At 58.5% G+C, this 22,256-nt stretch overlaps 1 protein-coding gene across 4 annotated transcripts in view; it reads left to right on the top strand.

Moving 5' to 3' along the window:
- RALGDS (ral guanine nucleotide dissociation stimulator) overlaps positions 1 to 22,256 on the top strand; it is a 53,595-nt gene that overhangs the window by 1,629 nt on the left and 29,710 nt on the right. Inside the window, exon 1 of one of the 4 annotated variants that reach the window (XM_017517576.1) lies at positions 17,046 to 17,245. The exons of 2 other annotated variants lie outside the window; for them this stretch is intronic. In XM_017517576.1, the coding sequence (XP_017373065.1) occupies positions 17,114 to 17,245 (132 nt within the window). In that variant the 5' untranslated portion in view covers positions 17,046 to 17,113. Of the gene's footprint in view, positions 1 to 17,045; positions 17,246 to 22,256 lie in introns of those variants that run through there. One more of the 4 variants, XM_017517574.2, reaches the window with a different exon arrangement.

The following is a 22,256-nucleotide window of genomic DNA, read 5'->3' as shown; positions in this document are numbered from 1 at the left end:
AGCTGCTCAGAGGCAGGAGGGGGCTCCGAGAGCCTCCTCTTTCCTTTCAGCAGGTGTGCCCAAGCACTCACCCTGGGTGCAGCATTGGGCCTGGGCGTGGCTCTGAAAATGACCCAGGTGGGCCTGCCCTCCGGAGCTGGCAGTCTGGAGGGGGTGATTGACAGGGCATAAAAGCAAACGGGCAAAGGAAGGGAAAAGCAAGTGCTGCAGCGAAAATCATGCTGGTGCTGCCAGCAGGGGCTGGGGCCTGAAAGGCCTTGCTAAGGGGACATCTGTGCCGTGACAGATGTCAAAGGGGGGGGCCAGCCCTGCACGAGTCTGGGGCAGTGTACTGGAGAAGCCTCCGCAGGCAGGGCTGGGAGGCAGAATTGAGTTTGGCCAGAGGAGTGAGAAAGGAGGCCAGTGTGGCCCAAGTGAGTTGGGGGCGGGAGGGGCAGCCCCAGGCCTGGAGACAGCTGTGTGACAACACTACCTAACGTACAGCTTCCAGCAGCGGACACTGATCGTCACTCGATTTCTGTGGACCCAGTTCCAGGGCAGCTCAGCTGGGTGCCTCTGCCTCCAGGTCTCATGGGAGGCTGGGGTTGGGGTCTCGTCTGTGGCTGGACTGGGCAGGACCTGCCCCCAGACCATTCACATGTCATTGGCAGGATTCAGTTTTGACTGAGGGTGTCAGTTTCTCTGTGACTGTTGGCCCTGGCCTTCCCTTGGTTCACTGCCATGTGGGCCTCTGTGTAGGGAAGGCAGCTCAGGGCATCAGAACTCACTTCCCCAGAATGAGCGGCGAGGGTGGGAGGGAAACCCAGAGCACACGAGCACGACAGAAGTCACAGTTTTTTGTCAATCTTGGAAGTGACCTCGCATCACTTGTGCTGTATTCTGCTAGTGAGAAGCCCAGTCACTAAATCTAGTCACCCTTGGAGGGAGGAGATCACTCAGCAACTTCTGTGCCAGGAGGCAGGGATCTTGGGCCGGTGTGGAAGTTGCCTGGGACGGTGGCAAGCAGTCAGGCCTGATTCTAAACATAATGGAGCCCGGGCGCAGTGGCCCACACCTGTAATCTTGGCACTTTGGGAGGCCAGGGTGGGTGGATCACTTGAGATCAGGAGTTCGACACCAGCCTGGCCAACATGGTAAAACCTTGTCTCTACCAAAAAAAAAAAAAAAAAATTAGCTGGGTGTCGTGGCGGGCACCTGTAATCCCAGCTACTCCAGAGGCTGAGGCAGGAGAATCACTTGAACCTGGGAGGCGGAGGTTGCAGTGAGCCAAAATCATGCCACTGCACTCCAGCCTGGGCGACAGAACCAATAAATAAATTAATTAACAAACAAACATATTGGAAGCCACTGAAGGGTGCTCCCGTATGCCACAGGGGTCGATATCTGATTTTTGCTTAATTTTCAACCCCTTCATGGTGCAGACTAGAAAACCAGACCAAGAAGGGAGTGACTTGCCCTAGATCACAGCACCAGCGCCCAGCCTGAGTTGTATTCCCAGTTGTGTCTCGCCCCTGTGAGAAGTTTCTTCTCTCACAGTCGTAAAGGCCAGAGGTCCAAAATCCAGGAGCTAGCAGGGCCCTGCTGTCACTGAAGGCCCCTTCCCTTCCTAACTCTTCCATCTTTAAGTCGGCCGCGTGGTGGCTAACGCGTTTTATAGAACCGTCTCACATTAGCACGGTGATGTCCCCAGGAGGTAGATGTTAGAACTATCCCCACTGTGCAGGGCAGGAGACTGGGGAGGCCCTGAAAGGTACAATGACTGGTTTGGGGTCACAGAACTGGCAAGAGGGAGGAGCTTGGTGACCCAGATGGCTTTCCCTCTCTGAGCCTCAGGGGCTGGGAGCCTGAGCACACAGTGGCTAGTTGTCCCAGCTCCCAGGGTGGCTGTGAGTACCTGGAAGTGCCCCTCGGGCCCCCCCTACACCTGCCATGGCCCTCACCATTTCCTTAACCCCCAGCGCTGCTGTCATTTGATTTTTACGAACATGTGAATATGATGAAGTAGCAAAGGACGGGATGTGTTCGTTCATTTCGTATCTGTCTCCTGGGCCCAGGCCATGCCAGAGGAGGTGATAACATAGTCCGGGGAGTTCCCAGGGGAAGGGGCGGTGCTCATCTGGGGAGTGGGTGGGCACAGAGAGATTCCAGAAGGAGGTGTCCTGTGGTCACGGTTGATTCGAGGAGGGGAGGTGTGGTGATGGCGCAGAGGGTGATGATTGGGGCCAGTGTCTATCGGGTCAATTTCCCGTGCAGCTGTCACAAAGTGACACAACAGAAATTTATTCTCTGACAGTTCTCAAGGCCAGAGGCCCAAATCCAGGGGTCAGCAAGGCCCTGCCGTCTTTGAAGTCTCTAAGAGAGGGTCCTTTCTTGTGTCTTCCAACCTCTGGTGGCTGCCAGCGTCCTTGGCATTAGTTCCTGGTCTTGTAGATGTGTGACTCCAAACTGTGCCTTCATCATCACATGGCCACCTGTGTGTGTCTGCCCAATTTTCCCAGCTATCATAAGGACAGCACCATCCTAATCCAGCATGACCTCATCCGGATTCCATCTTCACATACCAGTTTCCAAATAAGATCTCATTCATGGGTGCCACGAATCCTTTTAGGGGACACAATTCAACCTGTTTTATTTTATTTATTATTATTATTATTATTTTGTAAAGATGGAGTTTCACCATGACGGCCAGGCTGGTTTTGAACTCCTGACCTCAGGTGATCCACCCACCTCAGCCTCCCAAAGTGCTACGTGAGCCACCACACCCGGCCCACAGTTCAAACTGTAACAGGAGTATTGAGAATGATTCCCCTCCCAAAGGCCGGGTATCCGCGTGTCTACGGGGACTAGGGGAGCAGCGGGCAGTCTGAGGACCTCCCAGGAGCTCAACCACCAGCTAAGGGGTGGGGGGCTGGCGTCAGCAGAGCCCGCCTACTCCCCAGTTTGGCACGTTCCAGCGGCAGCACCAGCAGGTGGCGCTGTGCCCTCCCGTGCGGCCACCCAGCCTGGCGCGGAGCTGCCGCAGACAAAGGTCTGGCCTTTGGGTTGCGAGGAGCCGTGTACAGCTGTAGGCCAGGGGCATGGCCATTTCACGGTGACACACACGGGAGGAAATCAAACCAGGCGGGGCTGTGGCGGGGCGACTGGGTGGCGACTTTGCGTCGGAGGCTGGCGGGGTGCCAAGGAGGTGACAGGGATGGCGAGGAGGACCCTGGTGTGCAGACCCTGGTGTCAGAAGGACAGAAAGGCAGGGACGGGGGATAGGGGACCTGGGCTGCTGCAGGAGCCCGGCCCACAGGGGCCAGGAGTTTGCCTTTCACTGGGTTCCCACCTGCAAGCTGAGCCGGCCCTTCTGAGGCCTCTCCAGAGCCCTGCGGCTGATGACACCTGCGGTTTGCAAACAGCTCTCCTGTTGCTTACTGCAGGGCCACTGGCCCAGCTCTGTGGGTGCTCAGAAGGCAGCCCTGGGCACAGTAGGCTGTTGCAGGTGGAGACTTGAGCTGGGCACAGTAGGCCGTCTGTTGCAGGGATCCTTCCCCCCAACTCCAGCCCCAGCCCCTGCCTCAGGCTCCTGGTGGGGGTCAGCGTGCCCCCCAGAGAGCCCTTTGATATGCAAGGGGGTGGGGCAGTGTGGGGCTGAGGAGCAGGGGTGAAAGGGAGCAGAGTGCACAGTCCGCTGGCGCAGGAGTGGAAGCCTTTCCTTTTTTTCCTTTTTGTCAGAGATGGGGTCTTGCTGTGTGGCCCAGGCTGCAGTGCGGGGTGCAATCACGGCTCACTGCAGCCTCGACCTCCTAGGCTCAGGCCTCCAGAGTAGCGGGCGTGGTGGGTGCATGCCAACGTTGGCAGCTAATTTTTGGACTGTTTTGTAAAGACAGAGTTTCACCATGTTACCCAGGCTGGTTTCAAACACCTGGTCTCAAGCGATCCGCCGGCCTTGGCCCCCCAAAGTGCTGGGATTACAGGCGTGAGACACTGCATCCAGCCAGAGGCCATTTCTTACTGTTACCACCCCACCGGCACAAGGCCCTCACCCAGCTTCCAGGCCCACCCCTGAGGCTGCTAGTCCTTGACAGTTGGTTCTATGATTAATTGGCATAGCAGATATTGGCCTCTGTATGCCTGGCTGGCGCTGGGTGCCTGGCCTGTGGGGAGCACCCTGGCTCCTGTGGAAGGGTCAGGGCCATGAGAAGGGATGTAGGACAGGGGATGAGGCAGACAGATCTTGTGGAGAAGGCGTGGGCTGGGAGCCTGGGGACCTGGATTCAGTGGCCACTCTGCCGTCAGCGGTGTGGTCAGTCACCGTTGCACGCTAGCCACAGCCCTTTCCAGGCCATCCCTGCGCCTCTGTCCCGTGCTGCAGAAGTACCTGGTGATCACAGCCAGCCCGTAGGCCTTGTGCTAAAGTGTCCCTTGTATCTGCCCAGCACTCTGCAAGATAAGTACCACTGCCATCCCCACTTCCAGGTGGGGAAACCGAGGCACTGGAAGGCGAAGGGACTCCCACAGCTAGGGAGTGGCAGTTTGGCAATGGCCCCTCCCTGTGTGTACATAAGCCTGGGAAGGGCATGGCACCAGGACTGCATTCCTTCCAATTACAGTGGCCTTCCAACATCAGGGCTGGGCCAGGCCGCTGGGCAGGGTGGGGCTGGGAGGCCCCAGGCCCCAGGTAGTGGTTAATGGTGGCAAGGAGACGTAAACAGAGCTAATGAGTCCCTTGTGCTGTCTCCCCGCTCTAATGAAGGCCTTGGAGTCTGGGCTCTGCATTTTGGGGGTTCTTGATTCTGGAGGCTTAAAGAGTCTTAGGGCGAGGGGTGTGTGGGCCCCCTACAGGGGTGGGGGTTGAGCTTACGGACCCCCAATGTCCCCTCCCAGGGCAGCCAAGCCAGGGTGAAGAAGTGGGGAGGAAAGGGCATGGGAAGCATCGTGGCATTCCCCCTAAAAATGATAAGCCCCGGAAAAAGGGAGTGTTCCCATGGCAACCCAGAGCAGTTGCCAAGCAACTGCTGGGCCCCAAAATACTTGCCTGCGGGAAGACTCAGGGCTGGGGCTTTCCAATGGGCTTTCCGATGGCTCACCCCCAACCCCCGCCTGTGCATACCCACCGCTGGCCCGCAGAGAAGACTCTGGGGCTGAAAGAGAAAATGCGGAGACCAGAGTCCAGGACTTTCATCAGGGCCTGGGGAGGAAGGGGCCTGGTCTGCTGAGTTCGCTCACGTACTTCTCATGGCTGACCCGCCCTCCACCTCCACCTGAGATGGGACCTGGCAGCCTCCACCCCCTGGATCCTTCCTGAGGGACACCCCAGTCCACTACCCCCTCCCCATCTCCCCACCCAGCCAGCGACCGGGCATCAGCCCCCTAGCAACAGAGGCCACTTCCTGGATACCTGAGTGAGAGGTGACAGTGGCAGAACATCAGAAAACACGAGGTCAGAAGGCACAGCCAGAGTGTGTGGGGCCACGCGTGGTCCCTTGTGCCTTGCCGCCCTGCAGCTGTGGGCTCCCTGACCTGGGGCAGGAAGGCATGCCAGGGTGTGGCTGGGCTGGGTAGAGCCCTGGGACAGGGGACTGTGGTTCTGGGCCAACTTTGATACCAACTGACTATGTGACCTTGTTGTGTCCCTTCTTACTGGCCTTGGTTTCCCCCTTGGTGGCCCATCCACCCCTCTGCCTATGTGTTCACCGTTCAGTGCATAAACATTGCCCTGTGAATTATGTCACCTACTGGGGCCTTGGGGCAGGAGAGTGAGGAGACCCGGACCAGGCCAGCCCTTCCTCCTCCCCTCCAGCACCCTCCTCGGTCATTAGGCCCCTGGTCCTCAGATCAGGTAGGTGGCTTTGGAGCAGGACACCTGGGTCTGCATTCCAGCGCAGCACTTATTCCCGGGCATCCTAGAAGAAGCACAGGACCCCTCTGTGCCTCCCTGTCTGCCCTGAGGTCCCCGCAGTTGCCGTGAGGATGTAAGGAAACCCTGCCCTCTGAACTTTCAAAGGGGCTGCCTTAGTTTGTAGGTGTCCACCCTGCACCCAGACCTGGGCACTGCGGGAGCCGAGGTGAGGACACGGATGAGGGGTGTCCAGCCTGGAAGCAGGGAGGTGGAGCTCCAGATTCTGGGAAAGGGCAGGGCAGCAGAATGGTGGGGAGAAGGCAGGTGGGGCCAGACTGCCCAGCGGGTTGGACTTTGGGGATGAGAAGGGTGTGAGACCCGGTTGCCTCAGATGTTCTCTCTGGGGATGGAAGCGAGGGTAGGACTGTTGGTGACCACCCTCCAGGGTTTCCCAGTGCTCTCATAAAGCTAGGATGCCAGCCTGACCCTGATCATTTGCTCACAGTATGACCCTGGGCCATGGCCTCACCCCTTTGAGCCTCCTTTGCCCCGTCTGTCAAATGGGCAAGGGGCGTGCCCACCTTTGGAGTTGGGTGCTGGGCTCGTATGTTCACTTGGGGGTCATTAGCTGGGCTCAGGGTGATCCCATGGGGACCCTGCCCAGCTGCCCCCAGTTGGAGTGCCACAGGAGGAGGGGCAGAGCAGGGCAGGGGGCGGCACAGACAGTGGCAGGGAGCTAGCAGCCCAAGGTATGTGCAGCCCCTGCCCTCATTCATGCCAGATGCCATGCCAAGAAGGCAGGTGGATGTGGTGAGCCCCTAGTCTAGCATCGAGAAACGGGCAGCAGGAGGCCACTTCAGCTGGTGGGTGTGAAGGTGCAGGCCCGCAGCCCCATCCACCCTGTGTGGTTGCTGCAGCAAGGACACCCCCCACCCCCTGTCCCATGTTGGCCTCCCCTCCCTGCTCTGCCCGGTGGGCGCATAATTAATTGAGCTGCCCAGTCCTTCTGGGCAGAATAAGGGCGCCAGCACTCACTGTCTGCTGGAGGGCACCCCAATCCTTCCCTTTTTCTGGGTTGAGGTCCAGAAAGGGCTCCCGTGGGGAGAGTGCAGGGCCTCTCCCCTAGACACCACCTGAGAGTTCAGGTGTGCCTGTCTGACCTTTGTGTACCAAGGGAGGAAGGCGGGGAGCAGGTGGGCTTGTCTAGTGGAGAGAAAGAAAACACCCTTGGTCAACCAGAGGCCCTGAGTCCAGGAACTTACCCCACCTCTGGCACCTGCTCGCCTTGGGACTTTGTCCTGAGCCCAGATGTGTGTGAGGGGGTGCCCTTTGCCTGTAATGTCAAGCTCAGAACTGGGAGGGTGAGACCCTGGGGAGGGTGGTGGAAGGTATTTAAGCCCCGGGGGCTGCCACCACCTGACCTGAATCCATTTCAAAGGGATGCTTGCTCCCACCCTGCCTGTGCTGGGCTGTGCCTGCAGGGAGGGAGAGCTCCAGCCCTGAGTAGCACTTATCTGTCAAGTGATGACCACATGATTAACTGATGAATTACCTGATTAGCACCAGGAACAGCAGCCCCAGGGAAGTCCGGACTGTCTAGAGGTCAAGGAGATAGAAGTCTGAGACGGGAGACGGGTGCCCTGGCTTGGCCTCAGGGGACCCAGACAAGTGGGTTCCCTGTCTCCTCTGCACCCCCACTGCCCCCTCTGTGGACCTGTGGATGTGGTGGGGTGTGAGATGCTCCAAAGGTCCCGGCACCGCGTGGGCGGGCCCTCCGAGGGTGCCAGCCGAAGTCTGTTCCCCTTCACAGAAAGCAGATGGCCAGTGCCCCACCAGCTGTGGCTGCCCTTGGGGAGACAGGGTGTGGTGGAAGGCAGAGACACTTGCAGGCCCTCAGTTGAATCCACAGGTTTTTCCAGGTAGGGGACTGTGGCCCAGAGGAGCTGAGTAAGGGCCATAGGCCATGCAGCTCACTCCCCGCCCCCCACCTACTTCTTCCCTGAGGCTAAGTGCTAGGCCCTGGCTGCCCAGTTGGACTAGAGTTCAAGGTTGAAGCAGTTCACCTGGCCCCAGGCCCTGGGTGGCTGGGGAGGGGACAGCTGAGGGTAGTGGGCAGGTGGGTAGTGCCCAGTGTGGAAGGGCCCAGCTGGCAGCACTCCCTGCCTGGCCCCTTGCCATCTCCAAACAGACACTTGGCAGTCTTCAGGACTCCATGAGGTGGTTCCTTCCCAGCTGCTGGGGCCAGACAGCCCCTGCATGGTGCCCTGCCCTGTCCCCTCTCTGCAGCCCTGAGGGAGTGTGCGCTCGGGTCTGGGGATGCTGGGGTGGCCATCGCTGTCTGGCAGATGTACAGGGAGCAGGGTGTGTATTTGGGGCTGCTGGGCCTGCAGGGGTAAGGGCTGTGGAGTGCTGTGGGGTGCTTGTGTGTGTTGGGGGCGGGAGCATCTCTCTGCCTTTGGGTGACCACATGTGCCCGCAGCGTGCATGCGCTTGGTTGTGACAAGCTTGACAGTGGATGAGGGAGCGCATATATGAAGGGGTACAGGTGGCTGCATGTGGGGACACATGGCTGCTGCTTGGGGAGGGAGAGCACATTGCCACTGGCAGCATGTGGGGGGTTTGCATTTGCCTTTTGAAAGCACTAGGCCTGGCTGGACGAGGTGGCTCACGCCTGTAATCCCAGCATTGTGAGAGGCCGAGGTGCGTGAATCACCCAAGGTTAGGAGCTTGATACCAGCCTGGCCAACACAGTGAAACCCCGTCTCTGCTAAAAATACAAAAATTGGCCGGGTGTGATGGCACACCTGTAATTCCAGCTACTCGGAAGGCTGAGGCAGGAGAATTGCTTGAACCTGGGAGGCAGAGGCTGCAATGAGCTGAGAATTCACCACTGCATCCCAGTCTGGGTGACAGAGTAAGCCTCTGTGTCAAAACAGAAAACAAAAAAAGGCAGCAGGCCTGAGCTGCGACCATGAGTGAGGAAGGCCGAGTGTCAGTTTTCTCCTCTGTCACTGGGTTGACAGCTGGGCCCAGCTCACAGGGTTGTGGTAGCTGCTCAGCCACGGCCTGGCATACCCAGCTGCCCACTGTCACGCTGGCATGGAGGTCTGGGCAGCTTTTCGAGGGTCCCTGGGCAGGGGAAGGCAGCTGGTGTCTTGCTGTCCTTTGTCAGGCATCCCAGGTGAGGCAGAGAGGAGAGGCCCTCTAACCTTGCCTACCAGGGGAGGAGCCAAGCCCAGGGATTAACGGGACAGTGGGTGGCAGGAGAGAGGGACAGGGCAGTGCCCCTCAGGCCCAGGGCCCTAGAGTCCCGAGACATTGCTCTTCTCTAGCTCTGGGGAACTTGCAGGCAAAGGACTGTGGGAAAGAGGGCAGCGGGCACCAGCCCTGCCACCTCCTGGCAGCCAACCAAGGCCCTGTGCCCTCTCCGGAGGCTGGGATAGCTCAGGAGGTCCCCTTCAGAAAGGGAAGCCCCACTTCCCAGGCCCTCAGCCCCCTCAGGCAGGCGGCAGGCTGGTGGCGGCACGCAGTGTCCCTGGCACAGCAGGCAGCCTCCCAAACACAAGAGCCCGTTTGTCCTGGTTCCCCTGACCCCAGTGTACCGGGTGACCAGGGCCTGCTGGGCACAGGGGCCTGACTGTGGGCTCAGCCCCCATCCCCCATCCTTGCCAGCCACGGCTGTGCCTTGGGGAGGGGTCTCTTTGCCCACACCGGAGCAACCTCTACTTACCCATGGACAGAGGCCCATTCCCCAAGAACTGTTTCTGAGCCAGGAATTTAGGAAGGGAAATCCCCCATGTTAAACCAGGGCCGACCTGACCACCTCCTGCCTCCTCCACCTTCCCAGGGCAGGCTGGCTTCTGGGAACCTCCAAGGCCCTGCTTCTAAGAAAAAAGGCTCTTGCTTCCTGGAAGCCTGCTGCCTCCCTCCTCTGCACTTCCCGCCTGGGCTTGCTCGGCCTCTGTCCTCAGCCTGGCTCCCTGGAAAGCACTTTAATGGGAGGGAGCAGGTGAGCAGAGGTGACCCCGCCCTTCCTGGCCCTGCCGCCCTGCCGCCCTGCCCTCCCGCAGGCTCCTCTCCAGCCTCATTGCCTCCTCCAAGAAGCTCTCTGGTGATCTTCCCCCAAGAACCTCTGAATATTTTAGAGTCCAGGAACTTTGAAGCTAGAGGAACCGACGGGCCCATCAAGCCCACTTGTCCATCTAGGCATTTATGGAGAGCCTGCTGCATGCTGGATGCTGTTTCAGGCATCAGTACCTGGGGAACAGAGTCCCTGCTCTCAAGGATCTTACAAACTGCCCCCATCCAGACGAAAAGAAAAGAAAAAGCTCACCTCCAATTACACACACACGCACACACACACGCACGCACGCGCGCACACACACACACACACACACACACACACACACACACACGGGCAGCAGGCACCAGCCCCGCCACCTCCTGGCAGCCAGCCAGGTCCCTGCGCCCTCTCCAGAGGCCAGGGCAGCTCAGGAAGTCCCCCTGGGAAAGGGCAGCCCCACTTCCCAGGCCCTCAGCCCCTTCAGGCAGGCAGCAGGCTGATGGTAGCACCAGTCACACAGTGTCCCTGGCATGGGGCACCACCCCTCAAAAAAAACCAACCAAACAAAAAAATATATATATATATATATTTTGAGACAGAGTCTCACTCCATCATCCAAGTGAGCAACCTCGGCTCACTGCAGCCTCCACCTCCCAGGTTCAAGCGATTCTCGTGCCTCAGCCTCCCAAGTAGCTGGAATTACAGGCACATGCCACCATACCCTGCTAATTTTTGTAATTTTTGTAGAGATGGGGTCGTGCTGTGTTGCCCAGGTCTTCTTATGTCGCCCAGGCTGGCTTCAAACTCTTGGGCTTAAGTGATCCACCCGCCTTGAACTTCCAAAGTGCTGGGATTACTGGCATGAGCCATCTCGCCTGGCCATCTATCGACAGATAGACAGATAGATAGACAGACAGACAAATAGATAGATTGATTGATTTTTTAAAATATAAATTTATATTTTATTTTCCTAGTGCTTTCTTAATGATGATTTCACATGACCCCTCTAATTTTCAAAAGAGGGCAGTGACGCCAGGTCAGAGGGCCGGTGCTCTCTCTGCTTGTGTGATGGCGGTGGCGGTGGTGATGGTGATGGTATGCTCTCGTATATCTAACTGGTGTCTTCATCCGTGGACCTGTCAGCAGTTGTGAGGAGTCACTATGGGCCAGGCATCGTTCTGGGCACTTGGGTCTGGAAGAGTGAACAGGACAAGTGTGGCTGTTGCCCCCAGGGGGCTTAGAGCCCAATACAGGAGCATGAGAGGACCCCATAGTAGGTGGACTATATAGGTTTTGTTTTATTTTGTATTGTTTTCTTTTGTGATGGAGTCTTGCACTGTTGCCCAGGTTGGAGTGCAGTGGCGCGATCATAGCTCACTGCAACCTCTACCTCCCAGGTTCAAACAATTCTCCTGCCTCAGCCTCCTGAGTAGCTGGGATCGTAGGCACCCCACCACACCTGGCTATTTTTTAGTAGAGATGGGGTTTTACCGTGTTGGCCAGGCTTGTCATGGAACTCCTGAGCTCAGGTGATCTGCCCGCTTTGGCCCCCTAAAATGCTGGTATTACAGGTGTGAGACACCACGCCTGGCCTTGTTTTGTTTTTTGAGACAGAGTCTTGCTCTGTCGCCTAGGCTGGAGTCCAGTGGTGCTATCTCAGCTCGCTGTAACCTCCACCTCCTGGATTTAAGCTATTCTCCTGCCTTGGCCTCCTGAGTAGCTGGGATTACAGGCACGCACCACTATGCCCAGCTAGTTTTTTTTTGTATTTTTAGTAGATGCAGGGTTTCACCATGTTGACCAGGCTGGTCTCGAACTCCTGACCTCAAGTGATTCACTTACCTTAGCCTCCCAAAGGGCTGGGACTACAGGCGTGAGCCCCTGCGCTTGGCCTAGGTGAATTGTTTTAAGGTTCCTCCTTCCAGCCTTACCCATGCTGCCCCTTGGCTTTCCTGGCCTGTCTGCAGTTCCAGCATCTGCTTCTGCCCCATGGGCCCCATCATCCTTCCCTGTTCTGTTTTTTACCTTCTGCAGCATTCCTGTTTGCCAACATGTGTTTTATTTATTATGACCCAGGCCAAAGGTGATTTTTATGTTTTGTTCCCCAGTCTATTGCTGGCACTTGAGTAGGTGCTCAGTAAATTCGCGTGGGCTGGCTGTGTGAATTTAGTTGTGCCCCAGGCCCCCTCTGTGGTCTGCAGACAGTGCAGGCTACAAACTGTTACTGATCCTCATCTACTTCAGTAGAGAAATTGACATTGTTTAGAAATTCCATGGTAGTTGACATTGCTGTGGCATTTCGGTTCCATTTTATAGAAGTATCAGCCACCGTTGAATTCAAAATAAGAACACTGAGGCCGAGCGTGGTGGTTCACGCCTGTAATCCCAGCACTTTGGGAGGCTGAGGCGGGTGGATCAACCTAAGGTCAGGAGTTCGAGACCAGCCTGACCAACTTGGAGAAATCCCATCTCTACTAAAAATACAAAATTAGCTGGGCATGGTGGCACATGCCTGTAATCCCAGCTACTTGGGAGGCTGGGGCAGGAGAATCGCTTGAACCCAGGAGGTAGAGGTTGCAGTGAGCCGAGATCACGCCATTGCACTCCAGCCTAGGATTTTGGGAAGCCGAGGTGGGTGGATCACCTTAGGTCAGGAGTTCAAGACCAGCCTGGCCATCATGGTGAAACCCCATCTTTAAGAAAAAAAAAAACAAACAAAAAAAAAACTGGTTTTTCCCTGCAGAGGATGCCACCTCGGGGTGCCATGTTTTGACACGGAGCATGTGCCAGGCCCTATCCTGAGTGCTTCGCATTCCGTGTTTCACTTCAGCACACAGTGCTTTTGAGGCAGAGATGATTCTTGTTTATGGGCCAGGATCAAGGCTCAGCAAGGGAAAGGCACCTGCCTGGCTCACCCAGCTCCACCCAGCCAGGAGGTGGCAGGATGAGGGCTTGGCCCCAGACTCAACACTGTAGGCCCCGGCTCCCAGCTGCTGCTTGGATCCTTACACTTAGACGTTGGGTTCCTCCTGGAGCTGGACCTGGGGGCAGGCAGGGTGGAGGAGGGGAGCTGTGGCGCCCTTGGCAGGGCTGAGTCCTGCTAGGCTTAAAGCCAATGGGAGCGGCTGGGGCAGAGACTGGATTCTCGGATCCTCAGTTTCTTGGCAACCTGTGTGACTCAGTGGGCTGGCAATAGGGGCCGGCGGGCAGGCAGCCAGTGCAGGGGAGCCCTGCGGTGGGTGAATCAGCCAGTCGCTGAATTACTGTCCTGCCTGGGGTGGCGCCAAGTGCCAGCTGCCAAAATAAGCACAGCCCTTCTTTGCCTTTCTCTCCCCGCTGCGGGGGTGGCCCACCTTCCACATGCCGTGGCAGGTGCATCCTGTGGCTCTGCCGCTCCTGGGAGTCCCCGGGTCTCCCCAGCCTGGAGCAGGGGAAAGGGCCTCCTCATTGGGGTACATAACCTTCCACAAGTCACTCTGAGGCTCTGCCTCCCCACCACACACAGGGGCCCTCCTGTGAACCGGTGGCCATTGAGATACTTGCACCCTGGCCTTAGAAGTGCACCGTGATTATAAAATCACCTTTGACTCTTTACGAAAAGCTGGGAGTTTGCCGGAAGGAGCGGCTGGGAGCGCAGTCTCAGGCCAGACAGGATTGGAAGTTCTGCTCTGCTGTGTGGCTTAAGTTTGTGCCATCTCTGAGCTTCTGTCCTGAAACTCGCCTGTAAACCCTGCCTCACATGTCATGATGACGAAATGATACCCACATCGGCACGGCAGTGAGTAGCAGACATTGTCAGGGGGCTGTGGACTCAGGTGTAGGCACCAGGTTGGGGGCAGCAGTGACCAGCAGAAATGGAAGTCAGAGTCCCCAGCCTGGGGGCCTCCTGCAGGGGACAGACCACCCACCCCAGAGACAAGGACCCAGCAGCCTCAAGTCTGTGCTGCCAGGAACAAATCCGCTTGTAATCCTTAATCTGGAACAGAGTAGAGGAAAGCAAGCAGCCTTGGGGCTGGACTTACACATGGCCTCGGCACTAACACGCTGTGTGACCTCAGGCAAGTTGTTCACCCTCTCTGGGCCTCAGTTTTCTCAGTTTCACAACAGAGATGATGACTGTGGGTCTGGAAAAGTGCTTTGTCCCCACTGAGGGATGCCAAAGGCAGCAGCAGACTAGGCTCTAGAGGACGAAGGGATGTCAGGAGTTGATCTTGCCTCCCAGGCTTCTGAACGTGGGCAAGAATTGCCTCTGGGCTGTGCAGTGAAAGGCGTTAGTGGTGCCCTGGTCCTTGGGAGTCTCCTAGTCAGAGCCAAAGAGGGAGGGGATGCCAGGCAGAGGTGCCCCTCCAGAGGTTCCATCTGTCTCGTGCACGGCCACAGCAGCATCCCTACCTAGTGGAGCCGGCCGGGCCTGAGTGTGTGTTGAGCCACTTGACAGGCCTCAGGTTCCCGGAAGCCAGGGGGAGGGGAGCTGGAATGTCTCCCCAGCTGGACACTGAGTCTGGTCAGCAGGTCCCTGAGTTAAGTCGGCAGCAGGAAAGAAGAGCAAAAGCCAGGCCTCGGTCTCTGCTGTCTGCTTCCTGGACAGGATGTGGTGCCGAGCAAACGGCTTTGCGAGGAGTCATCGCTCTGGCTCTGAGTCACTGCTCCTAGAGACAGCTGCACGGTGTTTGTAAACAATGGGCCTTGAACCCATCCAGGGCCTGCCCCCACCTAGCAAGGTGCCTGTGGGTTGGGTTTTGCTATCCTGGGCTTGTCTGTGTGGCCAGGCGTGTTATCCCAGGGCCACCTGGCGTGCTGGGCAGAACACTGTGGGACCGCTGGCAGGTCGTGTGTCCTGGGAGAAGCCTGGGGTCAGGGCTGTCGTGAGCTTCACTTAGTAGCTGGAAATGTTTATGTCGTGTGTGGCCCTCACTGGGCCAGACCCTCAAGGCAGCCAGACTTGGGGTTGGGGCGCTGCAGGTGGAGCTCCTTAACTGTCCTCACCCCCAGGCCCCAGTGCCTGGGCTCTCCTTGGCGGTCTTCGTTCCAGGCAGTGACAGTGATGTGGCGCATCACGTGGTAGCCTGGCCGGCAGGGAACAAAGACCCTGCTCTCCCCCAGGCTGGTGGCAGAGGCAGGGCCAGGGACCACGTGGGTGGGAGGAGGGGTGCATGGCCTTGCTGCTTCCTTCTGCTGGCACCACCTCCTGGGGGCTCCCGCATTTCTGCATTTCTGAGCGGCAGCTGGTGCAGCTCCTCCTACGGCCTGCTGTGCTCAGTCCCTCGATGGCCTTCCCAGCAAGCTCAGTGCCCACTCCCCCGGGTAGCCCTGCCCAGCCTGCCTCCCAAAGGAATAGCCCCAGGATTGGGCCTGATGCCAGGCTGACCTGTGCTGGAGGTGGGGGCGGGGGAGACACGGGAGTAATGGGCTTGGGAAGCTAGGCTGGGGTAGACTGTTCAAGAATAGCACAGGAAGCTTGCGTGTGAGATGCAACGCCCTGCACAGGGCCTGGTACCCCGGAGCTGCTTGTCCAAGAGCAGGCATCAGCTCACAAATACACCCAGCAGGGTAGCCTGCTTCCCTGCCACTTCCCTGCTAGTGCCCCACCAGGAAAGTTGAGTGCTTCCTTCCAGGGCCTCTTGAAGGCCCCCCACCCCCACCCCGCCTCCCAACCAAACATACACACACTATAGGAAACACCTCTCCCACTGAGCCCTTCTGCAGGGCCGGCCTGAGAGGTCGCATTTTGCGTACCAGGAAATCAAGGCTCAGGGAAGGCCCTCCCTGCCCCCCATTCCATGTGGTGAGCTCCCTGTTAAACCTGGAGTGGTGGCCGAACCACACCCCCAATGCCCACGGTCACATGGCCAGGCAGTTGGCAGCCCCTGGGTGAGAGGCCGAGGTCGGGGACAGCCTCGACCCCTGCTCAGATGCCGGCCCCTGCCGCCTGCCTCGCTCAGACCCTGCCTGTCTGCACAGGGCTTCTCTCCCTTTAAGAGTGTGGACCCAGACAGTGCCCTCTTTGCTGGCCCCCTCTCCCAGGGCCAGGCCTGCCCTGCAATGCCCGTCTGCCCAGACAGTGCCCTCTTCGCTGGCCCCCTCTCCCAGGGCCAGGCCTGCCCTGCAGTACCAGCCTGCGTGTGCTTCGGCATCAGCAAACATTCCCAAGCTGTCTGCTGGAATCCAGTTACAAGCCGCACTTTGAGCAACGGGCAGACCCCGGACTGCCATCTGGACCTTGCTCACGGGGATGGAGTTAGGCTACGGCACTCCTGGCACAGGGGCAGCATCCACCAACATTTATCAAATGTCTGTTATGCGCCTGGCACCGGGGCAGGCACGTGACCCTGTGGCCTGTACTACTCCAGTGGCTGTGGGAGATCATCTCTGCACATCTGCCAAGCACAACCATGAGCCAAGCCCATGCCAAGGTCTTGTGGAATCCTCCGGTGCCTTTGTTCCCGTTTTACAGAGGAGCAAACTGAGGCCCAGAGATGCTACATCAGTGGCCTAGGGTTCCAGAGTCCCTAGGGGTCAGAATTTCAATCCTGGGCTGATCAGTTCGTAGCCTGGTCGGCTCTGCTGTTTCTCAAAGGTCAAGGTTGAGTGTCACTGTGTACAAGTGACCAGAGATGATGCCTGACTGTCCCAGGGCACAGGGCCTTGGAGCCTGGCAGAGGAGGAAATGTGCCGGATGGAAAAGGATGGGGAACGGATGGCTGGGGCGGAGATGGTGTTGCTGCATGAAGGCAGGGGTCGGAGAAGGCTGCTCTGAGTGGGGGCTGAGTCCTGAGACCAAGGGGGAAGAATGTGGTTCCCAGCAGAGGGTGCTGGTGGCTGCAGTTAGTAGGAGGGGCTGTGGGCACTTGAGGACTTGGGATTCTCTTCTGGTTGGGACAGAACTGGCGGAGGGATTTTAGTGGAGGTGGCTTGTTCTGGCTGCAGGGTGAGTACAGGGAGGCAGGGGGGTGGCTGCTCCAGGGCCCCCTGAAACCCTCCAGCTCCATTTCAGTGATGCCCCCCAAGCCCAGCCTGGCCCTCACCCCCAGATGCCCACCCACATCCCCTGAGAGTCCTCACCCTGGAGTTGCAGAGCTCCCAGGCCCTGAACTGCCTGCTCAGCTGGGTGCCCCCAGAGGCCCACAAAGCCACCGGAAGAGGATGTGAGATGCTCAGAGGAGCAGGGCAGGGAGCAAGGTGCTGCTGGGGCAGTGTCTGGGCGGGACGCTGGGCCCCGGGGCCCGATGTGCCTGTGGGGACGATCCGGAGCCCATGGCCTCACCCCCTCCTCCCTGCCTCTGCTGTCCTGCTCCCTGCCCTGTGCCCTCCTCTTGCAGCCAGGGACTGGGCATCTACCGGGCCAGGGTCCCAGGAAGGTAAGGAAGTAGCTGAGACTCTTGGCGTCCGACTTCACCCTGGCATCTCTGGGCTTTGGGCTTGGGGCTCTGAGTGTGATGGAAGGAGCGTCTGCAGGCTTTGCAGAGCAGCTGGACAGACACAGGTCTTGGGTTTTCCTGTGAGATCTTGGGCAAGTCCCTGCTCTCTGTGAGCCTCAGTCTTTCCACTTGTCAGATGGGTGTGCTGGATGCGTCCGATGGCTTCCAATGCCTGGTTTGCAGCAAAATGAGAAAAACGGGGACGGGGATGGGGACAAGGCAGTAAGTTGCTGTGTGTCGCTGTGTTGCTGTTGAATTATTGTTGTTGTTATTTGCAACTCTAGCAGTCACTCTAGTGAGTTATTCCTAAAGCCAGATGTCCTCTTTCCACGCCCGCCCTTCCTTCCGACGGCAGCCCTCTCTCGTTACCTCTGGTGGTGTCTTTTCTGAAATGGTGGGAGTGGTGGTGTTGATATTATTTTTTACCACCCTACTTAATGAAACACAGCTGGCAACCCAGGTTGGCACTCCCCCACCCCGCCACCACACCCAGTTTAAAATGAAATCTTGTGACCCAGTGCAGTGGCTCACACCTGTAGTCCCAGCGCTTTGGGAGACCGAGGCAGAGAGATCACCAGAGGTCAAGAGTTCAAGACCAGCCTGGCCAACATGGTGAAACCCCATCTCTAGTAAAAATATAAGACAATTAGCTGAGCCTGGTGGCAGGTTCCTGTAATCCTAGATACTCGGGAGCCTGAGGCAGGAGAATCACTTGAACCGGGAGGCGGAGGTTGTAGTGAGCCAAGATCGAGCCACTGCACTCCAGCCTGGGACAGAGCAAGACTCTGTGTAAAAAGAAAAAAAAAGGGAAATCTCGTACCCGGGTGCCAGGGATGGAGGAGCTCAAGTCTGGGGGCAGGGGAGCCTTCCAGAACAAGTGAGTGGGGGTCTCCTGCCTGCCTCCCACTGCCTCTGGCTAGACTCACATCCACCTGGTGGCTCTGCTGACCCAGCCCTGTATTGGTCTAGTTGCTTGTATCTGTCACTTTTCTGGCTCTGTGTACTGGTTTTCAGGCCCCCGACACGGGGAATGGGAGTGGGGGCTGGAGAATTAAGGGAGAAAGCTGTGGCAGCTTGGGACAGGCTCTCTACTCGTCCTCAGTTGGCCCATGGCCTGGTACAAGTGGGAATTCCTGGCCCTGCCTGTCAGAGGAGCAGGTATGACAGCCACACGGGTGACACCAGGCCTAGGCACTCGGGTGCTTCACTCCACTAGGGCACGCAGGCGACGGGCACACTGGCAGAGGGCCTCGCGAAGGGCCCACTCCCCACCTGGCATTCGCCCTGCCATGGCCCGGGAAGCAGGCCAGGTCTGTGCCAGGCCTGCTGTGCCCAGGGGGAGGAAGGGCTCCGTGTTCTTTGCCTGTGTCTCTGTGGTAACCGCCAGGCGGAGGGCCGTGGCCCGCCGTGCCGCTCTCCAAAGCCCGACACCTTGGCTGGCACCTCTGCCAGCACCGGCCACCACGGAGGTGAGTTTCCAGGGCGACCGGTGCCTCTGCCAGGGAGAGGCTGGGTGGGTCACCGCCGGGGCTCCGGGCGCGGGAGTTGGTTGCCTAGGACTCCCCCTTCCCGTCAGAACTGGTTGGAGGAGTTTGTCTGGAACTTCAGGGGAGTCTTCATCTCCCATCTCGGGTATGAGAGAGAAGACTGGTGGTCTGCTCTGCTGCTGGTGCCTGTGTGTGCCCACTGTGGCCTTGCCAGCTGCCCCCAGCCCCGAGGGTTGGTCCAGGGTGGCTGTGGGCTGTCACGGCAGCCCCGTCCGGAGGGTGCTTCTTGGATTACCGGGACTTTTGTGCACTGCTTTCTTGTCTGCTCTCTTGAGAAGCCTGAGAGCCTGGTGCTATGATGGTTACTGTCCCCATTTATTGATGGAGAAACTGAGGCCCCAGGAGGTAAAACTAAGGCTAGGAAGACACAGAGCAGGCGCCAGAACCGGAACCTGTGCTCCAGGTCTCAAAAGAGTTCCCCAAACCCACAGGAAAGAATGGCCCCTTGGGGCTGGCTCATCCCAGGGCCCCCTGTGCTGTGACATTTCTAGCTGGCACTTTGTGGAGAGTTTCCAAGGAGTCCAGGGGCCAGGCTGGCAGCTGACCACCCTCCAGGAGGGGAGATAATGGATGCTGGGCCCCTCAGGGTGTGACATGCCCCACCCATCACAGTTGTGGAATAGACGTCACTGCCTCCTAGATCAGGGCCGCCAGGCTTGGGGACAGGCACTAGGCTGAGACTGGGGGACCCGTTGGGCCTTTGGTCCCTTCCTCAGCCAAGTGTGCCCAGCGCCCCCGCAGCCCCGTGGCCGCTCTCTCCCCTCGCCTCCGTCTGCCTGCAGCCTCCCTCTCCCGCTGTCATCCTTGGGCTCACTTTTGGGTCTTGGGCTCAGTTTCCATCTGTGTGTCCCCCTCGGCCTCTTCCTCTCTCCTCTGCTGTCCCCCACTTCAGGGTGTCACATGTTGAATTGGTGGCCCCGCGTGGGTGTCAGGCACCAAGCCCTGCAGGAGTGGAGGACAGTGGCTGGATCCCCCCCCACGTTTGCAGCCCATGGATGCTTTCATCATGTTTGCTCCCCTGCGTGCCTACCCGTCAATATCCTGGGGCTGTACCCATTTCCAGGGCATGACAGCTGGGCCCCCTGGCAAGCCCCAGGCTGGTCCGGAGACCTCTGCATCCCCGTCCAGGCCTGTTCCCACTGCTCCCGGAGAGTCGGCACATCTTGTGTCTGTTGTGCTGGGACAGCAGTGCCCTGTGAGGGCAGAGGGTTGGGATGGTGATGGTGCCACACCTGCCACCCGGCGTGGCCTCCTGGAGATTTCAACGCCTTGGTGCTTCACGTCTCACCTCCTGACCAGCTCTGACTTCAGCCTCCAGCCTGTGGGGACCCCTGCATCCTGGGGGCAGGAGGAGGAGGCAGAAGCCACCAGAGGCTGCCAGGAACCCAGTGTCAGGGGAGGTGGGGCTGAGCCAGGCCCGCCCGCTGTGCTGGGAGTTCCCATGCGTGGCCCAGCTGCGTCACCTCCTGCCAAGGTGTGTGCTCACCCGCCCACAGAGGGCCACCCCGGGACCTAGGCAGGCTAGGAATGGTGACGTCAGTGTCGGGAAATGACCAAGGAGTGTGTCCAGGCCTCACCCTTTTCATGTCCTCCCCAGGCTCTAAAAATAGATCACAAGAGACAGAAAGGGGTGACCTCTACCTGCCCAGCAGGAGGTGACAGGTTTTCCACCACGGCCTGACCTGAGTCTGAGTACCTGGCTGTCATTCCTCCCAGCCTTGGCCAAGCCCAGGTTGGAAAAGGTGATGGCCAAAGGTCATTGTCACCCATATACTGCCTTGTCCCCAGTTTCTGCTCTGAACTGCTGTGTGCCTGGCAGTCCCTAGGACTGCACCCCAGGCCCAAACCCCATTCCCTGGGGTCCTGCGTAAAAGCAGGCCTGGGTCCCGACTTGAAGGTCCAGAGGGGCAGCTTTTATGATCCACCTCTCATGTACCAGCCAAGGATGTGCCGGCCAAGGAGCGGGCGGAAGGAGGGAGGCACCAGCCAGGCAGAAGGGGCAGTGTGAAGACGGAGCTGCAGCAGTTCTGCCGAGAGGGACCCTGGAGGTGGGAGCTGGGGCCACAGCGAGCCAGTGGTCTTCTGCCTGAAGGCAGCCGGGGGCTTTGAGGGACCAAGACCCCACTGGCTGTGGTGTCTGGGGAACCAAAGATGGTATGGGAGCAGGGAGAAGAGGGACCACAGGGACTTGCCGACATGCCTCTCCCTGAACCGAGACAGCTGCTTAGGGGCTGGGGAGCGATGTAAGATGCCCAGCAAGTCTCTCCTCGCCTGTCTGCCCGCTGTCTCCGTCTCCTGCTGTCCCTCTCTGTGGTCCCCTGGGCTCACTTTTGGGTCCTGGACTCAGTTTCCATCTGTGTATCCCCTTCTGCCTCTTTCTCCTCTGCTTCCCTCCACTTTAGGCTGTCACACGGTGAATTGGTGGCCCCTCCAGGGTGGCAGTGACTCCCTGGGGCATTGGGCACTGAGCACTGCAGGAGTGGGGGACAGTTGTCAGAGCGATCCCTGGCTGAGGGCTGCAGGATCGGGGCGGGGTTGGGATGGAGCACATGCCTGGCTCCAGGGGGCAGCCGCAGCCAGCTTCCGGCCAGCCTCCGGTGGCCCTCGGGAACACAGCCCCAGTGTGGTCAGGTCAGCCAGAGTTACAGGAGAAGTGGGAAATGTGGGTTTTTATATGAAGTCACCTGACCTTCTACTGTTGGCTTACATTTTGAAAACACTTCGTAAGCCAAACAAAACACACGTGTGGGCGGGATCTGGCTGCCAGCTGTCAGTTCACAGCCTGCCTTTGCAAGTTCCTCTGCAAGCAGCGTCCCGACTTCCGAAAGGTCTGTGCAGCCGTGTTCTCTGGGGGCTTGTGGGGGTAGCACCCAAGGAAAGGCAGGTGCACTTCCCAGGGGGAGGTTGGGAACCTGAGAACGCCAGGTGGGGGGTGGGGAGCATGAGCTGGGGCAGGATGGAGGAAGGGACCGACGCCGGTTCCTAAGAACCCCCCATTTTCGGGGGGTGCTTTGTGCTCTTGAGAGTCCTTAGTTCCTCCCGGCAGATGCTCCAACAGCCAAGCACAGGGTGTCATCAGCCTCGAGTGTCAAACCCACCCAAGTTCCCTGGGACTGTCCCCAGCCTCCTCTGACCGCCCCATCTGGGCATCGGGACTCGGTTTCCAGCTGCCCACTGCCTTGGTCCCCAGAGCAGCCTCTTTTGTTGTAAAGATGCCATGAGTGACCTCTGCACACACGGAGAGTAACACAGGAAATGGTGAGCCTGGCCAGGTGTTGCTGCCTGGGGTCAGAAGTTTGTAGCCCTCTCTGGAGGACTGCTGGGAACCTCAGAGGCATCAGAGGGTGGGTCTCAAGCTGTTTCCTTTTTCTTCTTTTTTTTTTTTTTTTTTTTTTTTTTTTTTT

Source organism: Cebus imitator, unplaced genomic scaffold, assembly GCF_001604975.1.
Source record: "Cebus imitator isolate Cc_AM_T3 unplaced genomic scaffold, Cebus_imitator-1.0 Scaffold638, whole genome shotgun sequence".
Taxonomy (NCBI): Eukaryota; Metazoa; Chordata; class Mammalia; order Primates; family Cebidae; genus Cebus; species Cebus imitator.
This window is presented reverse-complemented; position numbering and strand designations above follow the sequence as displayed.